At 23.3% G+C, this 23,701-nt stretch overlaps 1 protein-coding gene across 1 annotated transcript; it reads left to right on the top strand.

The window, feature by feature from the left end:
- The first annotated feature begins 6,005 nt into the window (after nucleotides 1-6,005).
- Nucleotides 6,006-23,701, top strand: LOC112594236. The gene is made up of 12 exons (XM_025338927.1): nucleotides 6,006-6,161; nucleotides 17,168-17,372; nucleotides 18,180-18,291; nucleotides 18,350-18,451; nucleotides 18,523-18,639; nucleotides 18,707-18,851; nucleotides 20,981-21,100; nucleotides 21,170-21,325; nucleotides 21,404-21,609; nucleotides 21,688-21,777; nucleotides 21,854-22,073; nucleotides 23,208-23,701. The coding sequence occupies exons 1-12, from the start codon at nucleotides 6,125-6,127 to the stop codon at nucleotides 23,384-23,386; spliced, it is 1,689 nt and encodes a 562-aa protein (XP_025194712.1). The 5' UTR covers nucleotides 6,006-6,124; the 3' UTR covers nucleotides 23,387-23,701.

The raw sequence follows: 23,701 nt of genomic DNA, 5'->3' as shown, positions 1-23,701 counted from the left end.
CAATTCATTATTAATTGTATAGTAAATCTATAACTCGTTATACATTAATAGGTACAAAAAAATAAAAGCATATGAAATATATATAAAAAAAATTAAATAGATTTAAATTTCTGATTATACAATATCAGTAGTAGTAACTACCAATTGCTAACTTGTAGTATGATTTATTTTATAATTTGAATTTTGCAGTACAATACTCTTATCGCCTGATTAAGTTCTCTTTAGGTCGAATAAATATTTATGATTACAATTTTACATTATTTCCAAAATAAATTATTCATTCAACTATAAAATGTAAATTATGTTATTTCATTTATTAATTTGTGTTCTCAACGACACAAATTCATATTTCTTATGAACTAAAATTTAACAAGGTACCTAAAAACTACTAAAAAAAATTAAAAAAAAAAAAGTCATGACAAAATGATTCAATCATTATCATTACAATTTTATTATTCATAACTACAAAATAAACTGTTCAAATAAATCTATAAAAAACCTGACAAAAAAATAAATGGTGTTTTAAAATTTAAAACAAAAAGGGGCAACTGTTCAATCTTCTGTAGCATAGTTTAATGTGTATACTCTTGTATATTCTTTGCGTATGAAAAATATTCTAGACCGAGGCTATAGCTTGTCAGTCTATATTACTAAGTATATTTTATGAAATATTAAATTACTATAATAGTAATTAATTTTACTATTATATAGTAGACGTTATTCGATTTAGATAAGCTTAAAATTAATTTAAATATTTTTAAAATGTCATTCCATATAATTAAGTATAATAATACAAGTAACATTTTTTTAAATTGTTTAAATAAATAATTTCGTTAAAATTTAAACTTCAAATATCTATAAAAAAATTAAATTTTGGAACATTTTTTAGTTTTTTAATTTCATAATCAGAAGCAGAATATTTGTCTGAAAATTTCAATGTATGAAATCTAATTTTGAATGATTAATTAAATAATTAAAAAGTTAATTAATTAAAAACATTCAATGTTTAGATGAGCGGTATAACTAATTTATACCATATTAATCAGCTTTCTTTAGAGTTCCCTTTTACCACTGTACTTTTTCTATATAAACTTTATGTACAGAGATATTCAAAATGATTCATCCAATTTCAAATGCTTATATATTTTTAGTTATAAGATTTAAAGTAACATATTATACGTTAAATAAAAAAAATAATATTTAAAATGTATGTAACGGTATAATTCTACGTGGCTTCCTTTAGTTACACAAACAAAACCTAGTAGAAACCTTAATTTATTCTATATAATATATCCATCGTAATTAACTGTGCTAATTTTTAACTCCTTTTAGCTCGATGATAATGGTGATACGTATACGTATATAGTATCCTTAACATATCTCCATAATACATAGTCGCATGGCGTACGATCAAATAAGCCAGGAAGCCAGGTTATAAAGCATCGAATGATTAATTTTCAATAACCCTTTACTATAACTTTTAACTGAGTTAAAACTTACAAGTAATAATAAATTAATTATATTATTCGTTTAAAATTCGAATTTTTCATGCTTATTGAAATTCTTAGAATAATATTTTATTTCACAGTATAAAATTATAAATTTACGTCCAATTAAGTATTATAAATTTTAATTTGAAATAAAAACTAATATAAAATTATTGATAACAAAAAAATCCTAGAAATGTTAAAACTTTTTGAGGAAATGATTTTTTAATTTAAAAAATATTATCCTGTATATTATAAGCGTTAAAAATTATCAATCAACTACGATTCTAATATCACACAATATTCAACATTTTTACCATCCTCTATAGTAAACCGAGATTGAAATATTTTTTTGAACGTGATAGTTAATGGGTATTTCTTTCAAAGTATAAAAACAATCAACAATGTACTTTTTTGTTATGAGTAGTGTAATATAATAGATATAGTATATACCCAACTGCTTATGCATACTTTATTAATGCTATATAACAGGGATGGGCGGCCCGCAAGCCTTTTTTATCTAGCCCGCGTAACATTTTTAAATTACATCATATAATTTTAAAGTTAAAAATTTACAATATAAACAAAATAAATTCTAATTAAAATTCATGTTTTGAATGGCCTTTTCTATGTTCTGCCCGCTAGATAGACCCTCTAATAATTTTAAACTGCCCATCCCTGCTATATAATATGTGCTATATATATCTTATACGTATTTGTATGTACTTATATGTATATATTTTGTAAAAATATTTATTTTTATATATATATATATTATTTTTTTTTTAATATTAATAATTCTTTAATTTTTATATTATCAAATATGTAAATTAAACTTAACATCAGAAAATTTCAAACAAAGTTATGGTTTATCAGCAAATTATAACCTTAAAAATACTATATGTATAGAATAAAAATTAATATATTTAATCTTTTTTTTAAATACCCCACAAATTTAAAAAAAAAATGAAACCAATAGTGAATATAAATAGAATAAATTGGTCTACATAGAAGTAGTTCACGAAAATATTTAAGAAAAAAATTGTTGTAATCACTAAGTGAGTACAACTATGATAACATAATTTAATCAGAAAATTATTAGAATTTGTTAGCTATTTAATTAAGAGCAAAAGCGATTGAATACTTTGAGGTAGTTATATTTTTTATTTATAACTTAGCATCATACTCATACAATATATAAAAAGTAATTAACAAGTAAATAAATTAATAATAATATTTATTACTTAATTAAAATTTAAACTATTATAAAGTTTAAACAATACTTAAAATAATATTTATTTCATTTACTTATTCGTATAAAAATAAATAATTTGATCAATAGTTTATTGATACATATTATGTCATATTAAACAAATTTTTTTCATGTGAAATTAATTATTATTCATATTCTACAAATATTGATGAACTGACAATAAATGCAGGATTGTATCTCAGGCCCCGACCTCTTCTGCAAGTCCTAACATTTTGACATCTGTATTGACACGATGAGTTTAAAATTAATCTGATATAAATTATATCACGTGATTAATTAATTATTATATAAATGGAATACAATTTTACGATTTTCGAATAATATCAGAACAGTTATACTGTTTATATTGTTTTATACGTAATTGATTAGTTTTATTTTTTTTTTTTTTTAACAATTTATCGATATTAAATATTATAAGTAGATAATGTATATTGAAACCTAAATTTAAAATGGTAATGTTAGTATAATATTAGTATTTAGTATAATACTGTAACAGTTTTAAGTCTTGACATTATAGTGAAGCAAAAATTTGTCACAAAACAAGACTAAAAATTTACTGACTTATTTTATGTTGTAAGCCTATGCCCTTTAAACAAATAACTCAAGCTCTGAAGATCTTAATCTACCAACACTACTTTATAACTTAAATGATAATTGGAAATTAAAGGCACCTTTTGTTTTTTTTTATATTAACTATCATACAGTTAGGCAATTAATGTGATTTATTACTAAGTTGTGTTAATCGCAACATTTTATAAAGTCAAGAATACATAATTCACAAACATTTTTTAAGAAATAATTTTTTGACTTAATAGACTGCGTTTAATTAATCTATTTGACAACTTGTCAGTATATGATAAACACTCGTAATTTGTACATAATAGTAATTATAATTAATTAATAATGAAGTAAACATAGACAGTTTAAAATATTTTATAATACGTCTTTATTACAAAGTTTTATTGAATAATATGGAGTCTGTAATATATACACGAAAAGTATAGTGATATTTTATCACTAAAAAAAAAGGACTACCTATCATATATCATATTATAATATTTTGTTTATATTTTATCGGTAAATTCGTGTGTTTTTAAAATACTTATTTTATATAATTATTAGTCATTGTAATACTACATTTTTTCCATTTTTCATTGATAACATTTTTACAAGCTTTTTATTTTTTTTAATAAAGAATACATTATTAATTAAAAAATATTTAAAGCAAACTAGTTTTCTCGGAATTTCTGTAAGTAAATACAAATTGAATATCGAACCAATAGTTAATGTAAATTTTATTTATAAGTATTTAAAGTTTAAGTAATGAGCGGTGTAGTAAACCCGAAATGTTGCTTCCACTCCTCCCTACTTATATTCATCTGAACTTAAGATACTTTAATTATAGGTTATAATTAATTAACTATTGATTCAATTTTAAATTACTTCAAATTGTGTAAAAATAATATTTAAAAAAAAAGTGCTTATTAATTTTCTCAACTCCTTACGATATTCCAATAAAGTCAATAGGTAATGACTAGTGTTATATCTATACTACCACAGCGTATTAAACGGTAATTATCAAAATAATTATATAGACAATATAATTTAAATAGATCTGTCCGATAAAGCGTAAAGCATAACACCTTATATATGCTGTATAACCTAGTTATTTTCAACCAGAAGGTCATCAATACGTAATATGATATAGCTAATAAATGTTTTTTTTAACGGATGATTAAAACGGACAATTTTTACATAAAATTCGTAAGATATACTTCCAAATACAGATAAGATAACCGATTACGTAAAATATTCAGAGAAGTTAATACGTGCAGTGAATATTCGTATTTTTAAAGTGATCTATGATGAAATGGATTCAGATTACACAAGTTAACTTCTGCACACACGTATCAGATAGTTATCACGCAGAAAATCCTAACTCATTTATTTGACCTTAAAATCTGAGTGTAAATTTAAAAAATCACCCTAGGGTGATTATTTTGAGAATTATTTACGGTAAGTAAACCTAAAAAATCTATCTAATATATTTTTTATTCTTTATTATCTAAATTTTAATTTTCTTGCACCATATTATACAAATCTTTTTACATGAAACAATAAAATAGAAGCATTTCTTAACAAAGTTAAATTTTAGAAAAATGGAGTAAGAAAGTATACGTTTGATATAATGTCTTCCATATTTTTTAATGTGACACAAAACAATAATAATAACTTATATTCAACATGTCATTAAAATTAATTAGTAAAACTAAATGAAAAAATTCTCAAATATTTTGATCCCACGAAAAACAAATGTTCAAACAATTTATGAGGTATTAATCAATTTATTATATTAGACAAAAATATATTATCACATTATCTTCATCAAATGAAGAAAAAATAATCAAAATATTTTTAGACAAAGGACGACAGTACAAATTTTTAACAGTAACAAAAACATAAATCAATTTTGGATCAAAATTCAAAACGAGTATCCTGTATTAACCGAAGGAACTTTGTAAAAGGTTATTCTATAACCTATTTACTATGAATTATATTACATAGCTACACAACAACAAAATAAATTTTTAATTTAATTACTAATATATACATAATTATTTATAAATATTTATTTGTATTTATAATTATATTATACGCAGCAACAGTGTCGTTTTTACGGCGACTTCCGTCGATGCTGAAAAAGCGGAATGAAAATAATCTTAACCCTCAAACGAGAAATACAAGCGCCATGTTTAATCGATATATACACATTTACACTTGATGTACCCACCTATATATGTATTAAAAATCGATCAAAACAGTGTGCAGGTCATAACTCACGCTGTTGTTGGCATACACATCACTACAGAACTACCTATTATATTATAATATTTCGTTCGTATTTTATACGTAATACCTACCTACTTATTATTATACTATATTTATATTATTGAGGTGATGTTTAATATACGCGCGTACATTAGATATTTTTATGCAGCAGCAACAGTGGCTAACGGCTAGCGCGCGCGGTGCGCGCAACGGCGAGAAGAAAAGTCGGCGGATAAGGTGAGACAATTGATTAACGAATGTGGGCCATTGGTTTTGCCCGGATTTTTGGGCACCGGTTGCTGGGCAACATCTCACCTGTAATAGCCGTTGCCACGGCGACCAGGAGCCCCGGCGGGGCCATCTGTTGCACGCGGGCAGAGCTCGGGGTATATACCATGACCAAAGCCGCTGCAAAACATTGATGTAGACTGTATCGGAGCACACTATTACTGCCTATTTATAGTAGCACTTATGTAATCGCCGGTGTCCCGTCATTGTCGTCGTCGTCGTCGTCATCACCGCCGTCGTCGTCATTATGCATCGGTCTTACAACAGTACACAGCACGACCAAGGTAAGCCAAAATAGTCGTCGAATCCCCACCCCCCTCTTAACCAAAATGAACAAGGGTTCGTTGGAATAATAACTTTGTATATTATACAATATAAATCATAACGTTACAATAATATTTACCCTTTATTATATAAATGTATACTCTATACATATATACGTTCGCACATAACGTAGGTATATTATATAGAGTATATTGTCATCACATTGAATTACCGCCGCCGATATTTGCTCTGTCGTCTATAATGTTATCCAACACTAAAAAATATATTAGTTTTTAATTTTTAATTTTTTTTTTTTTTTACAATACATCCCTCTCATTACCCAGCGTTAGGAACTGATACATGAATCCAGGTCACCGATGAACTAACTAGGAATTTGCTTCATCTCACTCATATCTTTACGTGGTGAAAATGTAAAATACATCAATATTTTAATATTTATATATATATATAGAAAGATAGAGAGAGAGAGAGAAACATCTTTTAAAACAAACCGTTTGAATGTCCATAATTCAATCCATGATATAATTACGTATAACGTAGGTAAACCGAATTAAACGTAAACATCTATGTAATATAATATGTTATATAATTATCCTTTTTTTTCATTTTAACTTTTACGGATCATTTTATGGCCTACAATCATGATAATTATTAATGTTATCTGCAATACGAATCAACTATTAAAATAATTATTGTTTTATAGACGCCTTGATCTATGCACCACGTCTTGAGACGTAATACAACCAAACAGTACATTTATAGAAGAAATCGAAGAAATTTTTTTATCATTATTATTTACATTACAATCATTACATTTAACTATGAATAATCTCATGTAACTATGCTTACACCACGTCCAGTTGACACAAATAATATATATTATGTACGTTTTAGTCTAACCAATTACTCCTTATATAATACAAACTGTTGACTAAGTACAACTTATTGAAGGTATGATTATGATTTAAGACATTTTTAAGTGCATTACACAGCATAAAGTACTTAAAAAAAAAAAAAACAAAAATAGCAACACAAAAACCTACTAACATTTCTTTTACATATTTAGAATAGATAAATATTTAGTATGTAAGTATGCACACTTTTTCTAGCAAATAAATAATATAAGCTCCAAAGTTAATAATATTATATAAATATATATTTAAATAACACAAATTTAAAATTTAAATTAAAAAAATGTTTTATATATTTATCTATATATAACTATGTATGATGTATACTAATGCATAATATATATAATTATAAATATCGTAGTTTTTAATTAAGCATAAAAATGTATATTAATAATTCGTTGAAATTAAACACCTAGATAGCTAAAAAATGTATAATGGTAATTCTTACAAATCCCCTCATTTATAAAAGCTTATCCTCACATCAATTTAAGCTTGTTGAACAGTTAAATGTTATTAAACTCCCCTGAATCAACGCATGTTTAGATTATCATAAATCATTTTAATTACTTGTATAATTGTATATTTCCACAAAAAGGTTATAAAATTAACATTATCCAGTTACAATTAATCACAATTTAATTTTTTTTTTTATTATTATATTACTTTATTTATAATAAACAGTTATGATAGTTTAGAAATAAAAATAAATTAATGAAAATCGTATTAATTTAATAAACATTGTAATATTGACCTCTAACGTAATTCAATAAAAAAATGTATCTTACTAAATAGAATCAGAAAAACTTTGAATCTTGATAAATATTTTATTTTAAAATGGCTATGCAAAATTTTAAAATTTTAAACTGTAATATTCAATAAAAATCGGAAAAGTTTCTTTTAATTTTATTTTAAACTATAAGCCATAAAATATACAAATTAATTTTCAAATATAACTTAACTTCATAAAAAATTGAATAAATCTAAAATATTTAACTAGCTAAAATTTAAAATTCTCACACAATTATGTATATAAATTACTTTTAATTAAATATAACTATGAAAAATGCTATCCATATCCACGATTTAAAAATGTATTTAGAACTATATATTTCATTATTTCATTTTATTCGTTAACTAAATAAAATTACTGGAAATAATACTACAACTAAAGCATGAGACCAAATATTTTATACTCTTTTCGCTTAATCCTCTTCAGCAAAAAATAATAAACATTTATACTGCTTAGATAATTTAAGAGTGATGTATTTAAAATTTTCTGTACCAATAAAATTTTTGAATACGATATAACTATCCTTATTTTTTTTTATTATTTAGGTATACATGTTTTCAAAATAAAAAAATTAAAGTATTATAAAAAATAAATAAAACAACAAGTTTTTAAATCGTATCTACATAAAAAAAATAATAAACATTTTAAATCTCTATAAAAGGTTAAAACTTTCTAAATTACTATTACGTTTTTATTTGTTTCGAAATTTTTAAAATACCTACTGATAAAATACTTTATAAAAAAATTAAATTTTAAATACTAAAGTTGGACTACCTGCAAAATATTATACACCATTCATTCGAAAATACTAAAACAAACAAAACTAACAATAAAAAAACAAGATTGTTGTGGAACCAATATACATTTTACAAAAATATTGTGTTAAAAAACAAGATGTAAAATCTAACACGGCAATCTATTTTGAACTCAGAAAATTTTAAAGTTTGGTTATCTATTTTAACTAACTATAAAAAACTTTTAAAAATTATCATAAAACTCATAAAATAATAAAAAAAAAACTCGTATTTTGTTTATCCTAGTTATTGGAATATTTAACTTAAATAATTTATCTAATAATGATGTACTGGACACTGCAGGTATTAGAATATCAACAAATATATTGCTGAATATATTATATTAATATACTTAATTTCAAAGTATTTTTTTATTTAATATATGTGTATTCATAAACATAATAATTTATATACCATTTAATAAATTAATTATACAAATTTTTAAACACTTGTATCACTTAAAAACTATTAATTAGATAATACTTATCGGTTAAAAAGCGCTTTTAAATGCCTTTGTTCAAACTTCCACTTTCAAACTATATATACACTAATATGATTAATTTATCAATCAATTTAATAAAATCATTCGAAGCATAAATTTATTTAAACAATTATAAGCTAACTTTTAAATTAGATACAACATACGAGTGATATTGTGGTTTAACTAGATTTTCTTTATAACTTTTTTATTTATTATATTAGTATTTTATTTTACTATTTTAGTAAACAATACAAAGCGGAATCATTTAATTGGATTTTTTGAAAGTTTAACTATAAATTTCTTTACTTACACATTATTACCGTTATTACACATATTTTTTGTCATATCTAAATAAAACAATGATGTAAAAATGATTAACTTATTAAAACTCATTTGAATAAGTTATCAATTTATATATATATATATTTATAAACTAAATAGAAAATATTTTTCTATTATTTTAATAAACAAATTTATTTGAATCTAAATATTTTAAACATTTTTTTATACATAATATGTTTCAAAAACTATAATAAACAATACATTATATTCCTTTAATCTATAGCCATTCAGCCATTGGATCTTCAATTACAACCATAATTATAGCTTAAAATTTAATTTAAAAATTATACCAATATATTTTCTAAGTGAATACATTAAATACAATCATTTCATAAATTTGTTATCAAAACAACGTCATATTAAACAAAAAATACTTAATTTAAGAACAGTATTTTTTGTATTCTAAGAATCTAAAAATCAATGTTGATGAATAAAAATATAAATATTGCAGCGGAATATATTACATGTTTCAAATGTAATGATTACTAGTTAGTTACCTATAAACTATTATACTCATTTAATTAATTACCCCTATCCTGCAAGTACCTATGTGTAATGGGATATTAAATTCATGTCCGACATATAAAACGCCTATAACGACGCATATTTAAGTAACATACTAACATAACATAGTAATTTAAAATAGCATTTTTCTTGCGTTATATTATTTATTAATAACACTGCGTTTAATAGTTATTAATTATTATGAATACGCATGATTTTTGCATAAACGTTAAACGACTTAAACGTATACATGTTATTATTCATGTTTAATCAACTCTTCTGTATAATATTGAAAAATTGAATTTTCTGAAATAGGGATCAATAGAAATACATTACATTTCTTGAATCATAAAAAAAATGTATCAAAAACTATTTGTTACTTCCGTTTTAATATTTGTTGACGTACAATAGTATATTGTATACTCGTACATAATACACTACGTCAAAAAATACTTCGAGTGTCTTGCCACTAATAGCTTTATTGCTCATTCTTAGAATAACAATATATATTATATTTTAAATGAGTGGAATAACCATTAGATTAAAATTTAAAGATAACTATGTAATTTAAAAATATTGTATCACTTTAAATAATTACAACAATGAGTTTATAAACTAGCGTGCGTATTATCATTATTTATAATTACTATAACTATAAATTTAGTCTATATTGTATCATCCATAATTAATGGTGTTATATAAAAACTGAAGTGACAGTTTACATAATGTATGCCAATTTTTAACTATTATATTAAGCACTATATGTACACTAATAAAGTGTCTAGCACAGTTTCTTATTTTCAATTAAAATAAATTCAATTAAATTCAAATGCATATAGTTTAAATAACTAAGTCATAATATAATTGAAATAAAATAATTAAATTTAAATATCATAATATTATTGTGTGAATTCCGTCATACATACCTACATGGAATTCTGTAATTCAAAATTTTTCATGATAAAATATCCTGTTAAAATATTAAATAGATAATCCATTAAAAAGGATCTATCTTTAAAACAATAATTATTTAACAAAATTAAAATACTGATAAATATATAATGTTGCTATCTACTTACTTTTTAATTAGGCAACTAACAATAGATAAAATAATACAAATGTATGAATACCTAATGACTTCAGTTATAATTTTCTTTGAATAAAAGATGTAACAGATTTTTTTTTAAGGACACTCATTTTATAATTTAAATTATTTTCTTTTCTTTTTTAGACTAAGTAAGTATAAATCAATTACTTTCTGAAATCATATCAAAAAATCTATAATTTCACTACTGATTATAATTCAAACCCATTATAAGCACAGTAAAAACAATTTAAATATACAACTAAGTCTGGCTAAATCGTGAATAGTGTAATAATTTACGTAATTTATAATAGTTTGTATTGTTTTCTGAACACCGAAGAACTCAAAGTTTCATTCGGCAATTAGTCTAAATATATAGTTTATATAATATTAGTCTCTTAATGAGTAATTTAATTATACGTAACATGTACTAATAAATAATAATAAAATATAAAGGTAGTCATATTAATGATGAAAAAAAATTTAAAAATATATTTTACATGCAATCATTAACATCATTATTATTATTGAAGTAAATATTTTTAATAAAATGAAAAATATTTTACAAATATACCATAAAACATATTTTGACTGGAGATACATTTTTGAACCTTCATTAATATTTGGACCATTACTTTTTTCTAAAAAAGAAAAGAAGTTAAAACGTAAAAATATGGTATGAAATTAATAAATAAAACAATTTAAATAATTTTCTTGTTAAAAAAATACATCAACTGTTATATTAATATAATAACTCTTTATTCAAAAAAAATTGTTCTGTACTGAAACTAAATTGTTTACAAATTATACATTTACCACAATCGGTATTTTAAATTTAATATCCTGCGTAATATGCTAACGTATTATAACTTGTTATTTTGACCACTTTAATATATTTATAATATATATGACATAATCCAATAAAATATACATTAAAAATAAATGGAATACATAACTTATAATTTATATTAGCACTAACTACTTAAGTACCTAATGATATAATAAACAATCCCTCTATTTTTTATTCTATTAATATATACATACATATATATATATTCTATAATCTATATACATGATAATCCATTTAATTGTATGCATTAATTATAAAAGTTTCCGCTGTTTTGAAATTTTTTTTATTTAGTTTTTTGTCATTCCAAAACAATATTTAAAAAAAAAATTATACTTCTTACAAATTTAATCATAACCATTTTACTTTTATTTTTTAATGATGCGTTATTTAACTATTTTATATTCTGATTATTTAAAGTTTAAATAAATGGAGTGTTGGACCAACATTTTACGTGATGTCTCTGTTAAGCTCTACTCATCTAGACATTAAATACTTATTATAAAAACTTCAAAATAAACATAATAAAATAACAATTTATATATCAAAATAACAAAAAAAAAAAATTCAGAATATGAAATTAAAAATGTATATTATTATTTAATTCAATAAAAACTTGAATATTTATTATTCATACACAGTTCACATATTTATATTAGGTAAATTAAAAATTAATACTCAATATTTAAAAATTAAAATGAAATATTTATTTTTCAATAATGCAATATTTTATAATGTAAAGATTGACTTTCAATTTCAACTATAATTATATTATTTTATTTTATCACACTAAAAGTAATTGAATTAGAATTATATAGGTAGGTCAAGTATACAAGTCGTTATTTTCTTTTAAACATTTCAATTTCAAGTTTTGAAACTAATACAATGTAAATTGCGCGCATACAATATCTATGCATAATTTTTCATTAAAAATATATTCTTTGTGTCTTTGTTTTTTTAATATTCTACAAAGAAAGCTGAAAAATTTCATCATCACTAAATCCAAAATTATTTTTACTCATGAATTCATGACCTTTCGACTTAAAATTATACTTCATAAGTTATAAATATACTATTTTTATTTATCTTATTCAATAAATAAATTAACTACCAACCTATAGTATCCATGTTAGTTGATAGTATAATAAACACATAAATATATATTTTATATATACTATATTCAATAACTAATTATTCAATGATATTCATAATTAAACTAATGACAAGTTACAAAAAATCATGTCCAATTTAATAATAATTATGAATTTTAAATATTACCTATTGTGAACATTACAAAAGTTTGATTTCAATTAGAGCCTGAAAATCTAACTGCTCACCTATAAATAGAAGAATTGAATACATATTTATTTTATTAAAATACATAAAACCTAATCAAAGTTTAAAACAATGAATTTTTAAAATAATGTACAAAATTAAACTCTAACATCATAAAATCCAAAACATAGCTATCAAATATTTCTCTTTAAAATAAATAATAATATAATATATAAAAATTAAAATTAAAATTAAATAAATCAATTTTCTTAGCGAGTTCAGTGAGATCAATTATTCTCTATAATTTATAATCTTAATTAATAAGATTTATTTTAAATTTCATGTTGAATAATTCATTAGGGATGCATGCCCGTGTGAAAAGCGTTGTCTCTTTATAAACATAAAATGACTATCACGTATTAAGATAATTTTATTTTTAAACATAAATAAAGATTTAAATGATATTTTAAACTTTATTTTTTTATTTTTTTATATCCTCCCAAAATAAGAGATATTTTTAAAGTTGTTCATTCTTGAATTCATATAAAGGGCATATAAAAAGTTTGAAAACAATCATTAAACTAATTGGAACTGATAAACAATTGTATGATATTATGATATAATTAATGATATTATTAAATATTTTATATAATATACAGCAGTTTTATTAGTCTATAGAGGTAAAGAAATATGCATATAGTAATTAAGAACATCCAAACTTTTTAAGTACCTAGTATATTCCTTATACTTTATACCCCACTTACGTATTATAATTTATGGTACAAAAATATTTATATTTTATACCTCAAAATCCCAAATATACATAAATTTTTAAATAAACACTTTATTTATCTCAAAAATGTACATACAATTTAAAATAATAATTATGAATTCATAAATTTAAAAAAAAACGTGTTGTCTTTTTAATCAATTAATATTAATAAATAAAAAATACCTAGTGTTAAAAATTATAATAATCTTGAGTTCATTAAGGTCTTACATAAAATGTATTTTATAAAACGCGTTATTCATATAAACAATATACATAAATCAAAATGCCAAAATATATACCAGATATTTAATTGGATCAATTCTAGAAAAAAATAACGATTTTCCTCATAATCGAAAATTCTAAGATCTTTCTATTTAGAACATGATAGAAAACTAAAAAAAAATTAGATAGATATAAATAATAATAAAATTGAGCCCTAATAGCTATTGACAAAACATTAGTTTAAACAAGTGTTTTCTCTCTGTCTGTTAACTCAACACCAATAAAAATAAATGATTGTTTAATAAAAAAAAGTGTAATTGGATTGATTACATATTTACAACCAATAGGTAGCTATAATTAAAGTCTATATTATTTAATAGTTTTGGATAGATTTTAATATTTTTATAGTACTTTAAAAAATAAAAAATAAAATAATTAGAATAAAACAAATATAATTGCTTAGGTATTAAAAAAAAAATATAATTTTTACCACAACTGTAACTTTTAATTAATTATATTTTAATGAAAACCATTATAAATTGAAATACTTGATAATTTAATATATTAAAATGAGAAACAATGAATACATTTTTTGTTTAATATCAGATTTTAATATTTAAATAATGATTTATTTTACGTTTATATTATTCGTATTTTATAATTTTAAAACTTTTAAAATACTTAAACTAACGCTGCCTAAGATGTTTTGAAATCAAGTTTTTAATATATTGAACTTTTTGTGTTAATTAACGAAAAAGTAACATACATCCAAATGAATAAGTAAAGTGTTTGTTTTTGTTTAATTTTTAAACAACTATTTTCTATTTTTTTTTCTTTTAATCAACTCAGAAAATCGAAAAAAATAAATTTTAGAAGAATCCTAGGTCTAATAATCTAAACTATTTTCTATGGCTCAAAAAAAATTTTAATTACATAAAAGTTACAAACAATAATTAATAATTGATAATTTTAATATTTTTTTCTCTTTCATGTTTTTCAATAAAGAAATCAACTTTTTTAAGATTTCTACATTTTCTGAAAAATAACTAATTCATTCTAAAAATGAGCTCAACTGAGTTTTGAATCATAGTACTATTTTGTTGTATTCTTAGAACTTTTAAGTATATAAATACATTTTCATGTAATAGATTTATAAAACTTTCAATCCTCGGTATCATTTACAAATAAAAAAAAATAATACAGAAATATATCTCTACATTGAAACTTTAAAAAAACTTGTAATATTATCCTTAGAGTATATAATATTTTATATATATATATATATAATTCAGTCACAAATTACATAATAATAAGCCAATCTAGCGTACATTTTACAGTCTTTATTCAATAAAATAACTATAGCGTACACTATTAAATGGTTGGTTTCATATTGTTTCAGACCTGTACCTAATAACGTTCCATGCATTTTATTGTCATATTTAGAAAGTTTGTAAATAGGATTTCTTGTAAACTTATATTAACTATAAATGGTAAAGGTATATATTATATAATATATACTATAAAAAATATATATTTGCATGTATTATGTACCCATTAGTTTAAGTACAGCTTCCCTACAAAAATAAGTTTGAAGAAAATGTTTTCCATTATAAATGTCAAATACTTACACAGAATCGATTACGTAACTGTGTTCTATATTTTCATTTTCAAACCCGGTAAACCCAAATAATTATCCCACGTCAATCAAAAAAAGAACAATGCAAATACTAAATACACGTGACAAAATAAATTCCTTTATGTAATCAGTATATACAATTAATTTATGCATTTTCATATGGTTTCTCAATAAACGTTTTATATTACTATGCGGTTTAGTATAAGTTATGATGTTGTACCACTGTTTATTAATTTTATTTATTACATTCTAAGATTAATACTCATTGATAGACATTGTGTATGAATTTTTAATAACTAGGTACATTTTAATTTTTAACAATTCAATTAAATGTATAAGAATTTAACATTTTAACATTATCTATTACCAAATAATATTTAAAGAAAATTATTAAAAACTATTAATCATAGCCTTTACATTATAGCTACTTGTATAACATAATTTATAAATTATTTTGACACGAGATTGTAATATTAAACATCATCCATAAAAATATTTTAATATATTATTAAAACCTTCACTCACAGCTTTTTAAAAATTATTAAAATTTTTAAACATAACATAGGTATTATAAGTTATATAATTAGGGTTGCCAGATTTTAAAATTACCAAACCGGGACATCATATTGAATAACCTTTTTTTGCTTATATAATTTGGAACTGATTATATTTATATTTTATTATTTAAATATGTATTAATCAATACTGACAAGTGACAATAGTTGTATTTATATTCTATATACTTAATCTTATAGAGAAATAAAGACAGACAACCTAAAACCATGCCGATTAGGTTTAGCCTATAAATTAGTTAATATTTATAATAACAAATTTAGATAAAAAGATAATCATATAATGACACTGTATACAATATTATTTTAGATTTTCTTATTAAATAATACAATATCAAAGTTTTTCTGCCAGCTTTTATTAACCGTAACAATCTTAATGACCGGCCGAAACACCAGTTCATTCCGTTAAAACCGGGACGAATTTCCCTCTGAGCAACGTTCTTTCAATCAAATCCAATAACCATTTATCATTATTTTTAAGTTCATATAAAATGATAATTTAATATTCCAATGTAATTTTTATCTTTATCAAAATGAGCAAAAATATGTCACACGAATTTTTACTTCAAGTTGATATTCAATCTAATAAAAAATTGTTTTCATTTTTACTAATAATTATAACTATATAGTATATACACGTCTGTTTTAAAATTACAAATGAATAAATTAAGTAGAGAAAGTATCCTAACTAAATAAGTAGTTTTTTAGTGTCTTAATTTACAATTAATACCAACAAGTACGTACGTCATTAAAATGTTTTTTATTCTAATTTTAGACTGTAATAAGAATCTGGAAGACTGCAAAGATAAAATATGGAAAAAATGTAATTATACCAGTTCAGCAGACCATTCACCACACCCTTCGTGGGATAATGTGTGTGTTGAACAACTTATATGGACATTTAATATACATGCATACGGCTTTGCATGCCTTTTTTTCATTTTATCGTTTTATGCCGTTTTTTCAATCTTAAACATCAGGTAAGTCTATTCTAGATATATTTGTCTTTTACATTTTATATACCACAATGTTATACTTAAAAACTTAACTTTAAGCTTAGTTATTCATCTAGTCATCATATTTAACACGTAAACATCATTTTATATAGAAAACTAAGAAATTAAAACTAAAATTTTTAACAATAAATCTTAAATTCCTTCTATCAATACAAAAAAAAATCTTTGATTAAGGAGTTAACTAATGTAATTAAATATTATATTAATACTTGTTTTGAAACTCTTGTTTAATAAATAATAAAAAATTATGATAATTATTTCTTTAAAATACCTTCCACTTGTATCAATTTAAAAATGTGTAGAGGAGCTACCTATATATTTAACTATTAGAGCACGTTTGTCGTTTACTATCTCAAAAACTTTTCTTCATAAAACAAAAAAATGAAAAACGTCATATGTAAATAAACTATAATAGCTACCTCGATCCACTTGAAAGCACTAAAAATAAATATTGTTTTTGCTCTTCTGTACAATGTATAAAAAGTGACTTGCCCTATACTACATAGACCGTTTAAGCGTTAGTTAACTTTATTAAGTTAGTAAATAAGTATCAATAATATATTACTAAATTTAAAATTTTTTAAATCTTAATCACAATACATTTATTTACAATATAGATAGGTAGATATTAGGTACATCATGAAAGTATAGTTGTATATTATATGAATATAATATGTTCATATATTTATCATCTATTTGCATAAAATTGTAAAAAACATATTTTTAACTATATTATTATATGTTAATATGTTATATTCGTTTTAATTTAAGATCACAAACATCTAACAAAAAACCATACATGGCAGCAATTAATGCGTTATTACTGGCTACAGGTATTTGTAGGGCGTTTGTGTTATTCGTCGACCCATATAATACAAGACGAGTAAGTCGATGTCAATTAACTGTATGAAAATATACTTAATTCATTATCTATGTTTTAGAACATTTCATCCGTTGTCACTCATTTGACATGGGATCTTGGTTTATGCAGCTTAGTGACAGCCCTGTCCTTATTACAATTAGCCTACTTACAACTAACTCAAGTACGTTAAATTTAAATAATATATAATTTTACAAATCAAATCAGATTTTCAAATTATGTTTTTATAAATAGTTGCAAGCAGGACCTTCAAATATGAGACGTAAATCAGTCGTAGTGACAGCAACTGTATTAATCGTTGGAGTTCTTGTTCCAGCAGATATAGTTGCATCCATCGATTATAAATTATGGGTATTTTAATATCTATAAAAAAATAATTATGAATAATCTATAACATCAAAAATTACTGTAATAACAGGTCTTAGGTAATGCTGTGCGTATTCTTTTGCATATTTGGGGAATTTGGCTTTGCTGTTTCTTTCTTTACTTAGGTGTTCAAGTAATGACACTTGTTAAGCGCATGCCGAAGTCGGTCTTACAAAACTTCGATTCAAGACACAAGGGTAAGTGTGAGTCACGCTGTGTGCTATAATATAAAATATATTACATATACTCTTATAAACTTATTAGTTATAAGATAAATATAAAACTACTTAAATCGACTATTATTGGACTCTGTAGTACTATAATAATTATTAGAATATTGTATAATTATGTAGGTAATTATTATTATTATTCAAATAAATTTTACTTCTTAAGTTTTTTTTAAATTATTACAATATTTCTTTCAAAATTTTGATGAAACTTTAATTATTCTACCCTCTTCATGCAAACTAAAAAAATTAAAATATATCTTTAAGTGTCATTACAATATGAATCTATAATAATTTACCTCATATAGAAATATCAAATCATAATACCTGAAAAAGTTACAAATTTTATTTGTTATTACGTAGGCTGTCCGATAAATAAGGTACAAAGTTTTTTTGGCGTAAACAATAGACGATATCGGCTTGAAATTCCCAGCATTGATAATATATGTAACAAACAACGTATTCTATGCATCATGACTATTTTACTTTAGTGTTCCGTCGAATACGTAAGTTTAAACATGGAAAACCAATATTTAAGTTTCACAAAAGAAGAAGTTCGTGCCGTCATTCAGTTTTTTAATTTTCAAAATGTTTCTCCGACTGAAATTCATAGAAAATTAACCGAAGTTTATGGCCCGCACGTAATGTCTCGAAAAAGTGTATCGGTTTGGTGTACAAAATTTAATTCAGGTCGAGAAAGTGTTGAAGATGAAACAAGAAATGGTTGACCAATAAGCACGTCCACTGCCGAAACCATTGAGGCGGTCGAAAAATTGTTACGATCGGATAGACGACTTAAAATTAGGGAAATGGCTACACAACTTGATCTACCAAAGACCACTGTACATGAAATTGTCCATGAGAAATTAAATTTTCGTAAGGTTTGTTCACGTTGGGTTCCGAAAATGCTTACACCAGACCCCACATTCAGCGGAAAAGACTAAAGCTTGGCTGGAAAAGTACAAGTGGGAATTATTGCAACATCCACCATATAATCCTGATCTGGCACCTTCAGATTTTTTTTTGTTCGGTCCGTTAAAAAAAAACACTTAGGAGGAACTCATTTTCAAAATGAAGAGGAGGTAATGAACTCAGTTACAGAGTACTTCGATGAAAAATGTGCTGCATAATTCCGAGATAGCATTTTCAAATTATTCCATCGTTGGGAAAAATGCATCAATTTAAATGGTGACTATATCGAAAAATAGCAAAATATGTCTAATTTATTGTGTAGAAGTTTTAAAGTAATAAATTCATTTTTCATTATTCGGTATATTTTTGTACCTTATTTATCGGACAGCCTACGTATAAGTGTCAACAATCAAAAAATATCGTTATAAAATTAAAAAAGGTCTTCGTAATGTATACTTAAAAACTTGTAAAAAAAAAAAAAGATCATATTATTTACATATTATAAAACTTGATGCTGACAACGGAACTCTTAAAACTTCATTGTTTATAGATAATAGTATATTTTCCTAAATATTTAAGAGTACTTTAAACTGACTTATAGAAAATTAAAAATGACATATTTATTAATTCAAAACAACTCACTTAACTCCTACAAATAATATTTATAATACTTAATTACAATATTCACTTTGTCACACAAAATCTAAAAATCTCTGAGGTTTACACAAAAATAATGGTATCAAAATTAAAACCTCTCTGTTACCACAATACATTCATGGAAATGAACCAAGTAATATTTGTATCAAATTGTCTTTATTTCTTGAATTACAATTTTCCAGTATTTTGGATTTTGTGAGTCATGAAATTAATCATAAGTAGATACTTGTATTTAATTTTCCTATAGTCTTTAAAATTTAAAATTTAATGTTTCAATAAATAAAAGAAGAGTATAAAATTAATTTTAAAAAATAATAAAAATATTTAATAAAATGATATTTATTTTTTTTTTAAATAAATAGAACATAAAATTGACTTGAATAAGCTTAAAAATAATTGTAATACACAATAAAATATATATATATAAAAAAATAGGATATCAATTATAATAATTAATTAACACAATAATTAGTTGAATTTATCATATTACATTACATCGAATATTAATTGTGTGGTATTATTTCAAATAGGTATAATGCAATTAGGAATATTAGCTCCATATAATAACTTGGCTACCTCAATGGCAGCCGCATTGGTACCGGCACTACTAGTTCCACATCAATCAAAAACAGATTCCAAAGATAAACCAAGTAAGTTTGATAAAAATAAAATTAGTCTTAATTAATAATCTTATATTAATATAAACTTATGAAATTAAGCTGTCAAGATAACGGCACCATCAGAAGTTGCTAATAGTTTTAATAGAATGAATCGAAGAGCGAGTAGTTTTGTGCAAAGACAAAAAAGATCTGGATCATTGTTAAGCCCAACTACTCCTTCGAGAAGATCGAGTGAAGTTCAAAGTATCATTCAAAGTAAATAACTACTTAATATATTATTTTTTATTTAAAAACTACAATCTATTTTGCAAACACAATATATATTCATCATAGAACGGCTGAGTTGTGTGGAAGGAAGTAAGCAATTTCTAGTATTAAGCCCCAATAACAATACTAACGACAGTACAGAACCAGAAGAAAGTTCATGGCGTAAGAGTTTCGCCAAATCAATATCATGGCAATTCCCAAAAACTGGAGAATCTGGCACCACAAATGATACTTCACCAACAACTTCATCGTCATTACTCACGCCATTACAAGTAAAATTAACACGCAACACAATATTATAAGTATACTATATAACTTGCTTATGATTACAATATAATCATTATTTTCAGCCACAAAGAAGTTTCAGACTCAAGTCTACCGGCCAAGCTGATCAGGAAACCAGGCCTACAACCAGACATTCGAGCAGTTTTTCAGATTTAGTTAGTATTCAATTATACGCGTAAAATGTAAATCTTACACTAACATTGAAATGTAACATTGCTTACTTTATTTTAGAGTTCTGAAATGACCTTGAGTACGATATTAAATCATATAGCATTTGTAAATCGAGGAAATGTAACAGGAGATGCTAAGATGGATAACGTTCGAAGACGTACTTCTAAAGTTGCTGTAACTAAATCAGAAATCGTTTTAGTGATAAAAACCGTACATGTCTGTGCAGGACTGGCAATGTTATTATGTTTTTTTAACTTTGCTACAGATATTAATTTGATTGGTGAGTATTAGATTATATTAATAAATAACATACTAAACTAACCTGTATATTTAAAATTATTTACAACACCTACTTAAAGTAGCTAATTATTTTTTTTATTTTAAAAGATAAATAAATACAATTTTTAAAATAAGTCATAATAATAGAATTTTAAACATAGCTACCATAGATAAAAAATAAACTAAAAATTGAGTATAGTAAATTAGCCTTATTTTTTCTATTTTGATAATTCACCAAATTAATTAAAAATATGTATTATAAATTATGTATTAAATATAGATTAGGAAAAGGGGGTTTCTACTATTGTTTATATTTTGAAAATATATCTCTAGTAATTATTTAGGTACATTAAAACCAGGAAATGATATATAATTTTTGCTATAAAATATTTTTATCATAAGTGGGGGTATCTACTTTATTTTACCAATTTTCAATTCGCTAAATTCTATTGAACAAGAAGTCGAATTAAATTTGAGGATTATACTTCTTATTATTAATACTACTACATAAAAGCTATAAAATTTAATTAAATTACGATTTTAAAAATTAATTTAATGTACATTTAATTAACTACAAAAAAAAAAAAATAAAAAAATACTTTTATTCAAAATTATAATATAGTTTAATTGTGCATAAGTTACCATTTCTGAGATATTTTTATATTTTAATTATTTGTTGGATAATCATTGGTTGGAAGTTAAAAATTTTAAGGTATTTTTAGGGGGGAAGCCTAGAGAAAGTAAGTTTAATCAATTCAAGGGACGTCAAGTTTTTCAGTTATAATATATAATCTCCCCTACTTAATACTTTCACTTTGAACATTAAGTTTTTTTTTTGTTTCATTAATCAGATTTAATATCACAATAAAAAATGATATAGACATAACCTAACCTACACATCTCTTTAAACCGACAATTACCAATTTTTTGTTTCAATTTATATAAATTCATAAAATACTGTTAAGTTATTTTTTTTTAAATTGATAAATAAATTTAGGTAAGTACCAAAATTATATTTTATTATCTTATCAGATAAAACATAAATTATCATTAGGTAGTAAATTTTACACTTTAGATTTAGTATCAAAAAATAATTTGTTTGACAATAATATATAATTATTTTATTATTTTTAAGGAATTTACTCGCATGATAAACCATGGTGCTGGCTTTTATTGCAAAGTGTAGTACGAATTTTGGAATTGTCATTAGCCTGCATGTTAGCAAACCTAACAAAACAACCAGTGAACGTTATACACCACACTCAATACACGCATCCATTGAGAGCGAAACTTCGAGGGTCATTTTTCATTTAGGGCCTGAAAATCAAAAATTTAAAGGGTTAATTTTATGACTTAAAAAATAATGCAATCACTGAGTTAATCTTAAGTCTGACGGGAGTACTACGCAAATGAGATCGGGACCATTATTTCAAACGTGCAATACAGATTTTAAAAAAACAGAGTTTATATTAATATATAATATAAATTTTATATTACCTTTATGAGTCATTTACTTGAGATGATATTATTTTCTTTATTATTCACTTGATTGTTTTTAACATTATTTGCGTAGTATTCCTTAAGAAAACATGCAATCGATCTTATTTTTAATAACCTAATTTCCTTTTA

Source organism: Melanaphis sacchari, unplaced genomic scaffold (genome assembly GCF_002803265.2).
Source record: "Melanaphis sacchari strain LSU unplaced genomic scaffold, SCAv2.0 Contig0_pilon_pilon, whole genome shotgun sequence".
In the NCBI taxonomy this organism is placed as follows: Eukaryota; Metazoa; Arthropoda; class Insecta; order Hemiptera; family Aphididae; genus Melanaphis; species Melanaphis sacchari.
The sequence above is the reverse complement of the archived record's forward strand: the minus strand, read 5'-3'. Positions and strand labels throughout refer to the sequence as shown.